General features: G+C 37.7%; 1 protein-coding gene across 2 annotated transcripts in view; it reads right to left on the minus strand.

Annotated features, from left to right (window-relative positions):
* si:ch211-196i2.1 (collagen alpha-1(I) chain) overlaps positions 1–18,501 on the minus strand; it is a 205,912-nt gene that overhangs the window by 16,588 nt on the left and 170,823 nt on the right. For both annotated transcript variants that reach the window (XM_022676499.2, XM_049466433.1), the window contains 20 exons: positions 16,572–16,625; positions 15,672–15,716; positions 15,543–15,587; positions 15,357–15,464; positions 13,747–13,800; positions 13,602–13,655; positions 12,094–12,147; positions 10,156–10,263; positions 10,012–10,065; positions 8,505–8,612; positions 8,362–8,415; positions 8,197–8,250; positions 8,056–8,109; positions 6,139–6,192; positions 5,914–6,021; positions 5,758–5,811; positions 5,600–5,653; positions 3,311–3,364; positions 2,160–2,213; positions 597–650 (listed from right to left, as the gene is read on the minus strand). In XM_022676499.2, the coding sequence (XP_022532220.2) occupies positions 597–650; positions 2,160–2,213; positions 3,311–3,364; positions 5,600–5,653; positions 5,758–5,811; positions 5,914–6,021; positions 6,139–6,192; positions 8,056–8,109; positions 8,197–8,250; positions 8,362–8,415; positions 8,505–8,612; positions 10,012–10,065; positions 10,156–10,263; positions 12,094–12,147; positions 13,602–13,655; positions 13,747–13,800; positions 15,357–15,464; positions 15,543–15,587; positions 15,672–15,716; positions 16,572–16,625 (1,278 nt within the window). The remainder of the gene's footprint in view (positions 1–596; positions 651–2,159; positions 2,214–3,310; positions 3,365–5,599; positions 5,654–5,757; positions 5,812–5,913; positions 6,022–6,138; positions 6,193–8,055; positions 8,110–8,196; positions 8,251–8,361; positions 8,416–8,504; positions 8,613–10,011; positions 10,066–10,155; positions 10,264–12,093; positions 12,148–13,601; positions 13,656–13,746; positions 13,801–15,356; positions 15,465–15,542; positions 15,588–15,671; positions 15,717–16,571; positions 16,626–18,501) is intronic.

The following is an 18,501-nucleotide window of genomic DNA, read 5'->3' on the forward strand; positions in this document are numbered from 1 at the left end:
GAAAGTCTGAATAATCTAGAAAAAAAAATCTTTTGACACTGCAAATGAACCAGACCATGGTTCAGTAGATCCGGACCAAGATCGCCTCTTTAGGTTGGACCAAACTCTGCTGCTTTGACCCATTTCAAACCTGCTCCCTTGGTTCGGACCCAAAGTCTGAAAATTTAGACAAACTGGGCAGGTGTGGAAGCACCCTAAATGGGAAGCAAAAAGTTTTGTCCATGGGTTCCATCGTCTCAGACTTAACCTCATTTGGAATCGGCCTTGGTCTTGGGGTAAAGTTTGAAATTTTAGTCAAGACCAATCGAGGCTTTTTTTAATTAGAAACTGAAACTAAACCTTCAGTATGAATCAGCATTATTAAACAACTCTATACCTCTCCTTTAATGTCATTGGATCTCGGATAGTGGACGCACTGTAATAAATGACAGAATGCCGACTGTTTAGTGGATCTAAATGTTCCTCTCCAGCAGTGTGCAGGTTTCAGTTCAGCTTTGGGAAAACACTTCTCACACCACCCAACCCTAATCTAACCCAACCCAGCATATCAGTAATGTCCCTGATGACTTTGCATAATGTCTGTGTGTGTTTGAGACCTTTTCTCCTCTTGGTCCTCTCAGTCCCCTTAAACCGGCTTTTCCTCTTTTTCCCTGCAGAGACAAAAAATTAGGATTAATTAATTCTTGCTAACAATTGGTCTATTTACAACAAACCCATTACTACAATGGTTCATTCAACATATTCTACCATATCCAAATATATATATATATATATATATATATATATATATATATATATATATATATATATATATATATATATATATATATATATATATATAGTAGAACTACCAAGCCAGTGTACTACTGTACAAATAAAATCCAATATACAGTGGCTCGCACATTTCTTTCACAAACGTAAATACATTTTATTGAGATTGATCAACACAAGTGATCGATCAACACAAACGAACAAAAATAATACATGGTTCAACATTTCAACATTTTAATAAAAAAAAAAGTGTGACATGCAATTTTCATGTCTTGCCACAGACGCTCAATGGGTTTTAGGTCAGGCCTTTTACTTCTTTATTCTAACACATAATTATTCTCTGATTTAAACCATTTCACTGTAGCTCTGGCTGTATGTTTAGGGTCATTGTCTTGCCAGAAGGTGAATCTCATTTCCAGTCTCAAGTCTTTTACAGCCTCTAACAGCTTTTCTTCCAGGATTGCCCTGTATTTAGCTTCATCCATCTTCCCATAAGCTCTGAGCAGCTTCACTGTCCCTTCTGAAGAAAAGCATCCCCTCAGCATGATGCTGCCACCACCATGTTTCACAGTGGGGATGGTGTGTTAAGGATGATAAGCAGTGTTATATTTTTTCGTCACAAATATTGCTTTGCATTTAGGCCAGAAGGTCTTATCTGACCACATCACTTTCTACCACATGTTTGCTGTGTCCTCTCCATGGCTTGTGGCAAACTGCAAACAGCACTTCTTATGTATTTCTTTCAACAATGTTTTCTACTTGCCACTTTTCTATCAAGCTCAAATTTGTGGAATGCATGATTTATAGTTGTCCTGTGGACAGATTCTCCCACCTGAGCTGTGGATTTCTGAAGCTCCTCCAGAGTGATCATGGGCCTCTTGGCTGCCTCTCTGACCAGTGCTCTCCCTGCTTGATCTATCAGTTTGGGTGGACAGCCATGTCTTGGTAGGTTTTCAGATGTAGAATACTTTTTCCATCTTTGGATGATGGATTGTACAGTGTTACAAGTTTGGAATTATGTTTTTATACAACCCTGCTTTAAACTTCTCCACAACGTTATCTCTGAGCTGTCTGCTGAGTTCCTTGGTCTTCATGATGCTATTGGTTCACTAGAATTCTCTAACACAAGGCGATTCATGCACTGGATTTTATTTAAGGGTTTTAGAGGAAATACTTGTATCATTTTCATTCTACAATTATTCAAAGTTATGTAGTTTGTGTTGGTCTATCAACTAAAATCTTAATAAAATACATTTAAGTTTGTTGTTCCAAGTTGACATTAAAATGTAAAAAAAGCTCAAAGGGGTATGAATACTTTCGCAAGCCAATGTATATAGCCTGTTGATCGTGGTGTAAATATGTAAAGGACAAGATTCCAGGAAGCTCACCCTCCTTCCGGTCAGACCCAAATTTCCTGGTGGTCCAGGAATGCCGTCATCTCCCTAAAACACACGTCCACATAAGAAACAGAATTATTAAACCTTCTGAATTTTATATTCATTTAATATTTCATTTTTGATTAGTAAGTGCAGAAAAAAAGACAAAACATATAGACAGAACAATAAGTCAAAGAGAGCAGATAGTCAAAGAAAATGTATATAGAGAAGACACTTATAAAGGATGCCTCTGAATGAGTCCAGCATGAATGGGTTTTATATGAAATCATAGTTTAAAATTGTCCTCAGTTCCTCAACACAGAACAATAACAAATGGATCAGCACCTCAGACATAGTATTAAAGCTTTTAACCCTAGAATGCTAATGCCGGGTGATTTTCACACTGTTTTTTCATGTGATTTTCATTGTGTTGCTGCTGTCTGAGTTGAATGGGACTTTGGGTTTCTTCAGGTGCTCATTGATGTCATTATTGTTATGGTTGATTCCCTCCTTCCATCTATGTTTTTTCAAGAGGAACGCATTCAGGTAATTTTTTATACAGTGTTAGTGATAGAGAGTAGCATATTTTATGGGTGTAATTTACCTGATGTTGGTGTTGGTGTGTTTAGGAATGAGTGGACCAAGGACCAAGTTCCCAGCAGCATTATATTTTTAGGACATTACCTGTTGAGGATTACCTGATTTTCCAATAATTGTTCTTTTTATTGGGTTTTAACTTTTATTGGGTCATCCATGGTAGCCATTTTTATTTTATGTTATGTTGTATGTTAATATCATACAGTTTTTACCCAATGTTTATTCAGCAGTATCATTATTTGTTGATACCTGTGCCTCTTGCATTTCATTTTGATTCAAATGCATACTTTTACACACTTAATAACTGTTTCTGTGCTGTACTTCCCTTTTTACTTACTTGTATTACTGTGCTGTATTGTGTAACTGCTACTGGCTGATATCCATCCATCCATCCATCCATCCATCCACTTACCTACTGTGTCTACCTACCTATCTTTAAATCGTTTTTAGCTGCATTCACCCATTATAATTCAGAAGTCACTCATATGCTCCCAGCAGTCATTTTTTCTGGTATAATGTAGAAACAGTAAGTGGACAGGCTCTTCATAAACCAGCTCTGAACGTACCTTCTCTCCTTTCGTGCCCTGTGCTCCCTCCGGCCCTGCTCCACCTGGCCTCCCCTGCAACAATCAAAACTCATTAAGAAGGAAGATGAAAAACGTGTGCCGGCAGGGTGAAGCTGAACACAGACACACACAACTCCAATAAGAGAAGTGGAGTGGAATGCCCTTAACCCGTCATTCATGTATCATTAATTCAAGAGTCTCGCTGACCCTCATGCTGCTACAATGTACATGCTTGTTCCTCTATATCAAAATTCTACCCGTTTTATTCAATATGTATTAATTTAGTTTTTTCCACAAAGCAGCTTTTCAGAAAATCAGTGACAAGAAAAAACGTGTAGTTTGAGAAGAGGAAACCTTGAGAAAAAACAAGACTCAAAAGAACGATGGATAAAACAACAGCAAGTACACAAGAACATGTCTGAGTAGTAGTGTTGCACAGTATATCAAAACTAGAAAAGTATCTCTTTACTTCGTCAATAAAAAATGGTACAATACCACATTAATTAATCAATTTAACCCAGTCAGCACCAGTCACCACATTTAAAACAACAAAAACAAAATCACACATTCATCTTCTCAGCTTAATAACTCAAGAATGCCTCTACATGTCAGCATAAACCATATATATGGTTAGAACAGGGGCGGATCTAGCCATTTTGGGGCAATAGGCAAAATATAAACAAGGGGCCCTCATTCTTAAAACAAACACATAAAACAAATAACTAGAAATGGAACAATCGATCGGCAGTGTATCGGTATCAGACAATTTTCAGCCAAAATACGGTATCGGCGATCGGCATATATTCTTCTGATTTTAGCCGATCTGATTCAGGAGTTTAGGGTTAAGCAGTTTATCAGAGCTGTGTGTGGATGAAACTGGTGAAACCGGTGAAACTGCTCGCTTACAGTTTCTATTAAAGGCTATTGGAGGTTATCGAAAGGGTTATTGGGGGCAGAAATCAGTAAAGGCTGGTTAGATAAGTGATTCACGTCCTCGTCCTTTACTGCGGTGAAACTGTGAATAGCGCTGTCACAGTGATGTTTATTTAACGTCATTAAAACAGATATTTTGTCAGGTATTGTCTTATAAATATTTACACACAAGTCTCTCCTAAAAAGCATTTATTTTGGTCAGTCACACTTGTGTTTATTTACTAGCAGCCTAAATTACCAGTGTTTGCTTTAGGCCTGGATGTAATTAGGGGAATCTGTACCAGGTTTGTCTGGCACCTGTGTGGCATTAATGTGGCATTTGGCCCCGCCCAATATCGGTATCGGCGATCGGCCCCAAAAACACTGATCGGTCCAGGAGGTGTAAAAAGGGAAGTGAATTTTGGCAGTGCATCTGCGATTCTTTTGCTCTCTGTCCTTTTCTTTCGTTTAGCAGAACCACTTTCATAAATCCGCTTCATTTTCACTGTGACAGTATGTTTTTTCTTTACTTTACATAAGTAACAAATTAACATTGTTTTTGTGTATTTACTGTAGCTGTGATGGTTAGATTTGGTGGCCCCTATGGAGGACAGATTTGGTCGAGGCCTAGGTTTGCCTAATTAAAGAACCGCCTCTGGGTTAGAAAGAGCTAGAAAGAAATCCCACCACTTATGAAAACTGAAACATCATAGCTCATCACTAAATATTAAAAATTATTTATTGCCTTATTATTCTTTTTAACACAAACTCTTTTCTGAAATATAATCCAGTGTCTGAGGAGAGCTCTGTGTCATCTCTGAGTTTCCCGATGGCTTGATATCAACGCATAGGCTTGTAAACAATGTTTTGAATCATTGAATTTAATTTGTGTACCGATACAGTCAATGAGCTCCCAAAATCCTGAATATGTCCAAACATCAATAATATTGTTAATTCAAGAAATATCAGCAGATTAAACAAAATTATTGCTGCAATAATTACTGATGTTTACATTTTTTCACATGGTATTGTTTCAATATCGATATCATCGAAAGTCAAAATTCTACACTACTAACACTACTACTAATGCACTACTGGTGCATTTTTTCCCACTTTATGCTAGGCTGTTGCTATGTGGTGGCACCAGGTGGTCTAGATGCTACACGCTGGTTGCCACGGTATCCCATGTGGTAAGAGGGGTACTGCTAGATGGTTGCTATGGCATTTTAGGCAGGTTGCTGTGATGTTGTTTAGTGGTAATTAGGGTGTTGGTAGGGTATTTGACAAATAAAAATGAAAAATGTAAGAAATTTAAGTTTACTTTGTATAAAATGTTATAAATAAAATCTAAATTAATATAAATATTTTTGCACTGACCTGGGCGCCTGATGCTCCTGGTGGCCCCTGATCACCTGGCTCTCCTGGTGGTCCCTGCAAACAGAGAACAACAATATTATATTTCATTTTTTTTTATTTTTCATTATTAGACAACTAAACACTGTAACTACTTCTACAAATCTACATAGCATTAGCACCTCTAAACCACGCAGTGCAGGAGGTCCTTGAATACCCGGTAAGCCCTCTGGTCCCTGACGACATACAGAATTATACACAAAACATTATTTAGGAAACATTAATAAAAAGGAATGATTTAACTGTTATAACAGTAGTAGTTAAAGATGCTATATCACCTCTTCCCCTGCTTCTCCTTGATTCCCTGGATCTCCTTTCTCCCCCTCAGGCCCAGAATATCCTTTAGGCCCAGGGTCCCCTACAGCACCAACAGGTCCTACACTGCCCTGTATCCAGGAAAAAATATATAACAAGATTATTAAAATATTTAAAATATAAAATATATTTTTATGCAGGACAGAAACATTATACATGCAGTAGAATGTAAAACAGCAGATGCTAACCGGTGGTCCTGGTTTTCCGGGGTCTCCTCTCACCCCTGCTGCCCCCACTGCCCCCTAGTTTAATGAGATAATTATATGAGAAAAAGAGATTTGTTAGGCGACAATGTGATGGGATGTATTGTAATGAAATACAATGATATCTAATGATTTTTACTGCTAGCCTTAGTCCTAAATTTTCAAATAGCTGGATTTTGTATTACAGATTTAAGCCAGTCAGTGCTTAAACCATTCGTTAAATACCGTATCAGCCTTGTCTGCATGGCCATAGCCTCTTCTGAAGCTGATGCACAAGAAAGCCTGAAACCAGTTTGCTGAGGACAAGCATTCCTAGGCTTCGTTCACATTACGAGCCACCTTGCTCAAATTTGATTTTTTGCTCAGATCAGATTTCGCTATCTTGACGGTCCACATATACAAATGTAAGTGAGCTGTATCTGTGTGTAATGTGAACGAATCTGTCCCTGAAACACCTCACATGTGCACATTGATGCGTGTATAAATGTCACCTTCTTCACCAAAAACAAAAAAAATCAAATTTGAGAGATGACTCGTAGCTTTATACAGGGAAACTGATGAGCATTCCTAAGTAAGGAATCGCAGTGACTTGGTTCCAATACATCAGCTCACAGACACCTCATGCTGAGCGATATCACCCTTTGGAGTGATGTGGGGAAAGAGCACCATCTACCCACCCAGAGAGAGCAAGGCCAATTGGATTCTCTCAGGGCTCTGGCAGCTGATGGCATGCTGCATGAACAGGATTTGACTGGACCACTCAAAGCCTAATAATTGTACCCCTTGAAGATAACGGCCTGTGTCAAGAGTAAAGACTTTAGCTAATTTATAATACCTAAATCAAAACAAAATGTAACATGGGCAATTTTAATAGCTTTTTAAGACTAGGCTACTTTAACTAAACTCATTTTCACCACTTAGGACTCGTTACTAGTTGGTAAATGATGGATTTTTACCATGAATACTAAAGTTTATTTCTTATTAATAAAGGCTATCAGCTACAAATATTGCACAGTTGTTTAGTCTTATTATTTAGTTTAATTTAGTTTTTTAGTCAGTTTTTTTTAGTCAGTAAAATATCTAAGTCCAGAAACAATGATAATAAAAAAATAATAGTATTGATTGAACAGACAGAAAACAGTTTACATTTTAAAGTTTTAACAGCCACAAACTGTAGAGCATTTCTAGCCAGCTTTAGAGGCTTTATAGACTTAGATATTTTACTGACTAAAAAAAACTGACTAAAAAAATAAATTAAACTCAATAATAAGACTAAACAACTGTGCAATATTTGTAGCTGATAGTCTTTATTAATAAGAAATAAACTTTAGGATTCATGGTAAAAATTCATCATTTACCAACTAGTAACGAGTCCTAAGAAAATTAGTTCAGTGAAAGTAGCCTAGTCTTGAAAAGCTATTAAAATTGCCCATGTTACATTTTGTTTTGATTTAGGTATTATAAATTAGCTAAAGTCTTTACTCTTGACACAAGCCGTTATCTTCAAGGGGTACAATTATTAGGCTTTGAGTGGTCCACTCATATTCTGTTCATGCAGCTTGCCATCAGCTGCCAGAGCCCTGAGAGAGCTCTCTCTGGGTGCTCTCTCTGGGTGGGTAGATGGTGCTCTTTCCCCACATCCCTCCAAAAGGTGATATCGCTCAGCATGAGGTGTCTGTGAGCTGATGTATTGGAACCAAGTCACTGCGCTTTCCTTACTTAGGAATGCTACATCAGCAGCAGTTCAGTTGGGGAGAAAATTTGATTAAAAAAAAAAAAGGGTAAACTATCCTAAACTATCCTTTTTTTAAATAGCCTAAGAGCTGTCATATGTTTTTTGTGTTTCCTGATAAAGTGATTATATAAGAAAGGTTTTATCCAGTTTTTTTATGGGTTTATTACCTCAGGTCCAGCATTTCCCGGAACACCTGGTAAACCAGCAGGGCCCATCTCTCCCTGCGGAAAACACCAACTGTGTTAATCACATAAACGCAATACACATACTTACTTACAATAGTACAATACAATAGTATTAGGCAGTACCTTGTTCCCTGGGGGCCCGTTGGCTCCTACTGGTCCCGGGGGCCCAATGTCACCCTTCATAAAATAAAGGAAGCGCAGTTTTTAGGATTTATTCTAATTTATCAATTGCCAACATACAAATAAGTCATACTGAATGTAAATCGCATATTCAGCAATTTCACTCACCGGAATTCCTTTTAATCCAGCAGGTCCAACTCCTCCCATAAGACCTGGCTCACCCTGAGCAGAGAGTGGTTAAAGTTATGGCCATATAAATAATAATGTAAAATTTGTGGCAGAATTTAAACTTAAATTATTTTTGCTCTCACCAGAAGGCCAATGTTTCCTTTATCTCCTTTGAGTCCTCTCTCTCCATTCCCACCCACGGCTCCCCAGGGCCCTTCTAAACCAGGGAACCCTCGAGGGCCCACATCACCCTGAAAAGCAACACCACACATATATAATATAAATGATATTCATAAGCAGTAACATTCATGGAGTAGAGTGCCTTGAAAAAGTATTTATACCTCATGAACTTTTCCCACATTTTTCTTTACGTTACTTCCACAAAGTCTTGCTTATTTCAGGCAGCTTTATACATTTCTTTCAACAATAGTTTTTTTTCTTGCCACTCTTACATAAACACTAGAATTGTGGAGTACAGGATTAAAAGCTGTCCTGTGGACAGATTCTCCCACCTGAGCTGTAAGCAAATCTCTGCAGCTTCTCCAGAGTGACCATGAGCCTCTTGGATGCTTCTCTAATTGGTGCATAGCCATGTATTGGGTGATGATTGAACTGATCTCTGTGTGGTGTTCATAGCTGTTCACTGTTTTTATAACCTAACTCTCCTTTTCAACTTCTGCAGCTTTATCTCTGACCTGTCTGTTGTGTTCCTTATTTTTTTTGCTGCTGTTTGATCACCAGAGGTGGAGAGTAATGAATTACATTTACTCAAGTTACTGTTATTGAGTAGATTTTATGAGTAATTTGTCATTTTTAAAGTAGTTTTTAAAATAGGTAATTTTACTTTTACTCAAGTACATTTTGACACAAGTAATTTACTTTGCTACATTGGAAAACTTCCAATTACTGCGCACGGATGCTCACATGTGGAATAACGAGGCAATAACGTCCTCATGCAATACAAAATGTGCCCCGCCGGACAGAGCTGTCAGCTTTCAAAAACTTCCACATCAAACCGGAGGAAGCATGTGGTGTAAGTACTTTTATCATTAAACAATCTGCTTAAATTTAAAAAAAAATGTAAATAGCAGTTAAAGCATAGCAATGGCAAGTTAAAATATAATAATGACCTGTAAATCTATAAAATACAGTTTATAGTCACCTGTATTACCATAAATATTTAGATAGATAGATAGATAGATAGATAGATTACTTTTACTCGAGTAGATGTTCAGATGGATACTTTTACTTTTACTTGAGTAGAATTTTAGCAAAGTAAAGGTACTTTTACTTAATTACAATTTTTCTGTACTTTTTCCACCTCGGTTGATCACTAATGTTCTCTAACAAGCAGGTGTATTTAAACTGTTACTAAATTACAGAGTAAAGGGACTGAATACAAATGCACATCACACATTTAAGATTTTTATTTATTTAAAAAAATACAAACTAAATATCATTTTCTTTTTACTTTACAGCTACTTGTCAATTTGTGTTGGTCTATCACTTAAAATCTCAAATAAAATACATTTTAGTTTGTGGTTGTAACGAAAAAAAAAAATATATATATATGCGAATGTCCAAGGGTGTGAATCCTTTTTAAGGCACTGTATGATCTACTTTAAAACAATATTGTGTTCAATTTCACACCTTTTCCCCTTTAGGTCCAGGTTCACCAGCATCTCCAGGCTGTCCAACGTCTCCCTTGATTGAAACAGAAGTAGAGACATTTTACTAGAATGTATTATGTTAGATGACAGTGTAAATGGTATACAGCTGTTTAAAAATGTTCACCTCTTTGCCCATTGGGCCGGCTGACCCCTGCAGACCTTTTTCACCCTGTGGACCACGTTCTCCCTTCTGTCCCTGAAAGCCAAGTTTACCACAGAGACCCCGCTCCCCCTAGAAATCAGCAACACACACAATATGGACCATTACTGCCCAGAATATCTGTTCTACAGTCATGATTATTAACAAACTGCTGTACATTGCATTGCTTACAATCATAGGACAGAAACTATTAGTGTCCCATGGAAGCTACTGTGTTTCTTTAAAGTTCTGCATAAATATGACTCATTATCAGAAGTCTTAAAAGTAGATAAAAGCTCCATCCGTACTGGATTAGTTTCTCAGGGGGTCCTGAGGTAATTTTCTATTTTATTGGGGGTCCTCTGTGATTTTATTCTCATTACCTTCTGTTTTTTGCTAACTCCAAGTTCCTCCGCTAATTTTAATCCCGTCCTAATCCACATCTCTGAGTTTCGGTTCTTGCGTTTAATAAAATCGCTATTTGTCTACTGTCACGCACAGTAATTACACATTGGGCGTACATTTCCATGGAGATCCACGTAAACACAACAGCGAGTGGAAATGGAGGAGCTACTGAACGTGATGTCATGTGACCAAGAAAGCCAAAAAAACTCACTGGTCCTCCTGTTTTTTTTCAATTGCACTCTGGATGCAACAGTTTTATCACTGAGAAGAAGTTCCCCTGAGAAACTTATCCCGTCTGGATAGGGCTAAAGAGAACCCAGTTAAACAAATGAGACAAGATATTGAGGAAAATGATCCAATATCACATATTTGTGAATGGAAAAAGTATGTGAACCTCTGTTATAAGTATGTGGTGTGATTGCAGTTTGCAACACTAACTGCAACTAAACGTTTCTGGTAACTCCTGATCAGAATTTTAGTCCATTCCTCCATTTAGAACAGCTTAATCTCTGGGATGTTGGGTGGTTTCCTCATATTAACTCCTCACTTCAGGTCCTTCCACAACATTTTGACTGGATTAAGGTCAGAACTTTGACTTGGCCGTTCCAACTTTATTAACTTCATTCTCCTTGAGCCATTCTGCCTTTGGTAGAACAACTTGTGTGCTTAGGGTCATTGTCTTGCTGAATGACCCAGGCTTCTCTTTAAATTCAGTCCATAAACAGATGACCTGAAATTTTCCTTTAGAATTGTCTGATACAATTCAGACTTTATGGTTCCATCAGATTGAGCAAAACAGGCACACACCATAATACTGCCACCACCATGTTTCACAGTTGAGATTCCTATCCTGGAATGCAGTTTTTTCCTATCTCCAAACATGACGTTTTTCATTTCAACTTAAAAGTTCTATTTCGCATCTGTCTATAAACCATTCTTCCAATAGATTTCAGACTTGTTCCTGGGATCTTAAGCAAACTGCAGATGAGCAGCAATCTTCTTTTTGGAGAGCAGTGGTTTTCTTCTTGCAGCTCTGCCATGCACACCAATGTTATTCAGTGTTCTTCTGATGGTGGACTCATAAACATTAACATTAGCCAATGTAAGAGAGGCCTTCAGTTGCTTTAAAATTACCCTGTGGTTCTATGAAACCTTACAGACTATTAAACAACTTGCTCTTGGAGTGATCTTTGTTGTTCATATTTATACAGAAATATAGAAATATCCCAACCTTTAAGCACCACTGTAAATAACACTGCTAGTGAGTCACTTGTCAGCATGCATGGACAAATCTAGCCAGACGCGGCCGGTCACTATCATTACCATCCAGTGTGCTGTCCACTATGGGTGGTAATATTAGCCTCTATGGCATATTTCTAGGTTAACTGTAGATCAAGGAATGTTCACTATTAGCCCTCACTAAAATTCAGGTAATTACAATAATTCCGATCATTTGTTACCAGACATGTATATAAACGTCAACACCAAGTAAACAACATTATACATAGATGACCTTACCTGATCCCCTTTCCGCCCTGCTGGCCCTTCAGGCCCCACTAGACCCGGTGGACCCTAAAGAAAAAAGAACAAGATTTTTTTTTATAAACCCTTAAATAAAACAGAATCTCCGCAATAATATTTGAGTAAATGCATGCTATGCTAGCTAGCATTTTCCTATTTTATTATAAATAAAGCTCAGGAAAAAATAACAGACCACTTCAGTTTCTAAATCAGATTCTCTGATTTTGCTATTTATAGGTTTATTTTTGAGAAAAATAAACATTGATTTATTCTTTAAACTACAGACAACATTTCTCCCAAATTCCAAATACAAATATTGTCATTTAGAGCATTTATTTGCAGAAAATGAGAAATGGCTGAAATAATATATTTTTTAATATTATTCAGTTTTAAGAGTTCAGAAATCAATATTTGGTGGAATAACCCTGTTTTTTTTTAATCACAGTTTTCATGCATCTTGGCATGTTCTCCTCCACCAGTCTTACACACTGCAAGTTCAGTTTGGTTTGATGGATTGTGATCATTCATCTTTCTCTTGATTATATTCCAGAGATTTTCAATTTGGTAAAATCAAAGGAACTCATTGTTAAGTGGTCTCTTATTTTGTGCAATTCCCGGTCTGGGTGACTGGACTGGGCTACACCAATAAAAGTCCTTGGGCAAGCCTCCTAACACTACACTTGGCCCAACTTTGTAAGAGGAATAACCCTGTAAGCTACTCTTGATGAGAGTGTCAGCTAAATGTCATAAAGGTAAATATCAATGTAATATTTTATTATTAACCTTGTTAACACAGTAACTGTAGAACCTGATGAGCTAAGTAAACATTTGAGGAAAGTGATTGCTTTAAACCATTTAAGTGTTAGTAACTTAAATCTTTTGAGCTTGAATAACATACTGATCTGAGTACAAACAATGTATTTACTTAAACAGTGTTCTTTAAATCTAGGCTTGAATCCAGTATCTAGTCCTGGAGTCAAGGTCCAAATTTTAAACCTGGCTGGAGTTGGGACTATGGGTCCGAGTGCTGCTTAGTTTACTGATTTGAGACATATATCTGTCAAATAACAGATATTGATGGCATAATGCTGCATTTGTGGCCATTGTAGAATTAAGCCAACATAAAAACTCCTCTCAGCAGCAGTGAAATGGAAACTTGTTCTTACAGCCTACAACCAGAATATACCAAGTTTCTGCATCATAATCAGATATACTCCAAGTAAACACATAGGGGAAGGAATTCTGGGAAGAGTGACTACACACTGATGGTGGGTAAAGGGGGAAACACACATTCAGTATGCAACAGATGGTCCCAGGAGCCAGTGGGAAAGATGTTTTCCTCATCAGGGTTGCACTGCCCAAACATAAGGCACACCCACATGCCGTTTTGAGCATGTTCGGGCTAATCAGTTTAAGTGATGTATCTGATATTTAAGTTGTGTTAATTAATTAATTAAATTTATAGGTTAGTTATATAGTATCCATGTCTCTTGCACACTTCTTACCTGTCGGCCTTCCAGTCCTGCAGGACCAGAATCACCAGGAGGACCTAACATTCCCTGCAATTTAACACACAGAGTTATTCAAGTAGTTCAATCAAAATATAACACATGGTAAACAGAACTCAGATCATTAGCATTGGTTTATCACCTTCTCTCCTTTCTCTCCAGCTGGTCCCTGCACTCCTACTGCACCCTGAGGACCCTGGAGAATAAAAAAGAACAGCTTTAGCCTAAACAGTACAAGACCTTCTACAGCCCAGCGTACTGAACATTTACCCTACATTTACCACTTTTACATCAAGACTCCAGCAGAATTTACAGTAAACCAGAAAAACGCATTCCCTAAAGGATAGTTGCACAGCCAACATGTCCAAGATGGTTGCTATGGTGTTGCTAAGGTGTTTCAAGTTGGTTGCTAAGATGTTGCTGTGGTATCTGTAGTGGTTGCTAAGATAATGGGAGGTAGTTGCTAAGGTGTTGCTATGATATCCATGGTGGCTGCTATGATATTGCTAAGTGGCTGCTTGGTGGTTGCTAAGGTGTTTCTAGGTGGTTGCTAAGATTTTGCTATAATATTTGTGGTGGTTGCTATGGTATTGCTAGGTGGTTGCTAAGGTATTGCAAGGTGATTGTTAAGATGTTGCTATTGTATCTGTGGTGCCTGCTATGATGTTGCAAAGTGGATGCTTGTTGGTTGCTAAAGTGTTGCTAGGTGGTTGCTATGGTGTTGCTGTGGTATCCAGGGATGCTGTTATAGTGTTGCTAGGTGGTTGATAAGATTTGCTTTGGTATCCATGGTGACTGCTATGATGTTGCTAAATGGCTGCCTGGTGGTTGCTAAGGTGTTTCTAGGTGATTGCTAAGATGTTGCTATGTTATCTGTTATGGTTGCTATAGTGTTAGTTGGTTGCTAAGGTGGTCGCTAGGTGGTTGCTAAGGTGTTTCTAGGTAGTTGCTTATGCATTGTTATGGTATCCGTGGTGGTTGCTACGGTGTCGCAAGGTGGTTGATAAGGTATTATGAGGTGGTTACTATTTGGTTGCAATAGTATCTGTGGTGGCTACTATGATGTTTCTAAGTGGCCATTCGGGAGATTCTAAGTTTTTTGTAGTTGGTTGCTAAGATATTGCTATGGCATCTATGGAGGTTGCTAAGGTGTTGCTAAGGTATTGCAAGGCGGTTGCTAATGTGTTGCAATGGTATCTGTGGTGGCTGCTATGATGTTTCTAAGTGGCTGCTTGGTGGTTGCTAAGGTGTTGCTAGGTGTTTGCTTAGATGTTATGTTATCTGTGGTGGTTGCTTTGTTGTTGCTCGGTGGTGGCTAAAGTACTGCGAGGTGGTTGCTAAGGTGCTGCTATGGTATCCGTGGTGGCTGCTATGATGCTGCTAAATGGCTGCTTGAGGGTTGCTAAAGTGTTTCTATGTGGTTATAAAAATGTTGCTATGGTATCTGTAAAGGTTGCTATGGTGTTGCTAGATGGTTGCTAAGGTCTTGCTATGGTATCCGTGGTGGCTGCTATGATGTTGCTAAGTGGCTGTTTGGTGTTTGCAAAGGTGTTGCTCAGGTAAGCAAGGTGAAATTGCAATATAGCAATTTGAGAATATTTTAATAAACCAATCTTGTAAATTAATAATCAACTAAAAATTGCTACTGTGTTTTTGAAAATTGATACAGGATTGCAATAGAAAATATAACACTGATATCGATATTTTCTTACACCCCTAAAATGTGGCAGAAATGTAACTAAAAACACTTACTGGAATACCTGGAGGCCCATTTGGACCTGGACTGCCTGGAGCTCCTTTACTGCCAGGAGGCCCCGCCCGCCCCATTGCCCCATCCACTCCCTGTGGACCTGGAGGACCCTATAAACATTCCAGTGTTAAAATGAAAAGGACATACGTTCATCATACACATAATTCATCTAAATAAAACTCACTTACAGGTGCTCCATCTATTCCTTGAGGTCCAGGATCTCCTTGTCTGCCCTACAGGAACAGATGTGGATTTACATTATGTAAAACAAACCCTAAATAAACTAAATAAAAAAATATTTTATTAAATAGTCCCACCTGGGCTCCTGGAAGGCCCCTCTCTCCAGTTTGTCCTGGGGGACCCTTAATACAGAAATAACACAAATGTGTTACCTTATTTTTCACACTAAAAAGGCGCACCAGATGATCTGCACCGGATTATAAGGAACTAGTAAGGAACAGGGGTGTCGCCATGTTTTCCTTCTAATTCAGCAGGTCTCACTGCTGGGTGGCAAGTAAGTTTAGACTGAAGCAGCAGCATTAGCATTAGCAGCTGAGAACACTGAGTGTTCCGGTAAGCCAGTGCGGTATTAGCGAGCAGTTCATCCCTTGCATTTACATTTTTTGGGAAAATTAAAGGATTATATTAGCTCTTTATAGTGCGAAAAATATGGTATATACTGGCAATTTCTAAACTGCATAAAACACACACACAAAAAAAAAAAATAAATAAATAAATAATAATAATAATAATTATAAATACATACATATATACATACATACATAAAGTGTATATGAAAATTTAAACAAGCAAACAAAAGAAAACAATAACCTAATAGAATAATAATAATAATAATAATAATAATAATAATAATAATAATAATAATAATAATAATAATAATAATAAATAAACTAATAATTAGAGATTATTCAATATATAATAATAAAATATAATGCAATAAAATGCAAAATACGATAAATTAAAAAAAAAAAAAATATATATATATATATATATATATATAACTACAAAAAAATCAATTAGCAGAACGATAACAATAATTAAAGAATAATAAATTATGAATTAATACAAGAGCCAGATAAAAAGCTACTTAAAAGAGAAGGAAAAAAAGAAAAAAACAGAACAAACATCTTAAAAGCGTATCTCAAATATCACATTTTAAGGACACAATATATCATGAAATAAGAATTTAGACTCACCGGGGGTCCAGGCTTCCCAATGGGTCCAGGGGGTCCTTTCAAACCAGGCACACCCTAAGAGTGTAACATGGTTAGATAGACAGACATTATTTATATAATTCCACCAGCTTTTGCCTTTTTCAATGAATAAATACACCAGACACATTTATATAATATGCATTTACTGAAAAACAATAACACACCCTGGATTGCTGAAAAACTGTGCAAGTAGATATGTAAATGATTAAGGGTGTGATCTGATTAGACACTGGGTCTTACCACGAGTAAGCTTCTCCTGCTGCCATATAAAAAGGCTCTCAGAGGCTACATTTGGGTAGTGTATCTCTTGGTGGGAGATTGTTGGTTGACTGCTAGACATGCCTCTATGATGCTCTCAAACACATTTAGCCCAGTTGACAGACTTTAAGAGAGGCACATCTATAGACTGAGAGGAGCAGGATGGTCAACCTGCCAGACAACCACCATTATTTCTATTGCAGCTGTGCCATGAATGAGAAACCTACAGCCTAGAACTGTACAGTCTTTAACGATAAATACAGGGTTTGTGTGGAAAATACTCAATCCTGCCTTTGTGGAGCAACACATTGCCCTAACTGCTGGTGTGCAGATGATCTGAGGAGCATCCCACCTAGTGATATGAGGAACACTAACAGTTCATTGTTATGTGCAGCATCCTGCAGACACATGTTTCCTCTCATGGCAGGTTATCCAACTGGAATTTTTCAGCAGGATAATGCTCATCCACACAGCAAGCATTTCCCAGAAATGTCTCCACCAGATTGCAATTCCTTGTTCTGCCAAGTCACCAGATTTATCACCAATTCAGCATTCATGTAAATAGCTGGGAAGGCAGCTTCAGCAACCTATGAGTGTAGAGTAGGATTTACAGACCCAACTGCAATATCAGTGGGTAAATGTGCTACAGGATGCCAAGAGGGTACTAGTACAGTTTTCCCCTTTCACTCTACACTTTAAAGTGAACTATAAAGTGAAACAAAAATGATACATGATTTTTTTAATTAATCAAATATAAATCTGAAAAGTGTGACGAGCAAAAGTATGTAATTCCCCCTTACACTGAAAAACCTAAATAAAATACAGTGCAATCAATTTAGTAATTGATTGTAATTATATCTCAGTATAAACACACCTGTTCTGTGAAGGCCTCAGTGGTTTGTTAGAGAACGCTAGTGAACAAACAGCATCATGAAGACCAAATAACTCATTAGACAGGTCAGAGATAAAGTTGTGGAGAAGGTTAAAGCAGGGTTATAAGAACATATTCCAAGGTTTGCGTATACCAAGGAGCACTGTTTTCATCATCCAAAACTGGAAAAAAGTCATTTACACCGGCAAAACTTCTGAGATATGTGCAAAGACATGACCCAAACATCTAACAGGCCCATGGTCACTCTGGAGGAGCTGCAGAAATCTACAGCTTAGGTGGGAGAATCAGTCCACAGGACAATTATACGTTGTGCACTCCACAAAATACAAATTTGGACTTTAGAGAAGTAAACCATTGTTAAAGGAAAGACATAAACATATATCATTTGTCCACTGTGCCTCTGAAAATTGCTGTTCACAGACGCTCTCCATCCAACCTGGCTGAGCTTCAGCTATTTTGCAAAGAAGAATGAGGCAAAAATCTCAGTCACTAGATGCACAAAGCTTGTAGAGACAAACCCCAAAAAGAATTGCAGCTGTAATTGCATCTAAAGGTGACTCTAGGGCACATAGGGGGCTGAATACTTTTGCACATCACACTTTTTAGATTTTTATTTGATTAAAACTTTGTAAACCATGTGGCATTTTTGTTTCACTTCACAATAAAGTGCTACTTTGTGTTGGTCTATCACTTTTAAACATTAATAAAATGCATTTAAATTTGTGGTTGTAACGTGACAAAATGTGAAAAAGTTCAAGGGGT

The sequence above is a fragment of the Astyanax mexicanus genome, chromosome 17 (genome assembly GCF_023375975.1).
Source record: "Astyanax mexicanus isolate ESR-SI-001 chromosome 17, AstMex3_surface, whole genome shotgun sequence".
Lineage (NCBI taxonomy): Eukaryota > Metazoa > Chordata > Actinopteri > Characiformes > Acestrorhamphidae > Astyanax > Astyanax mexicanus.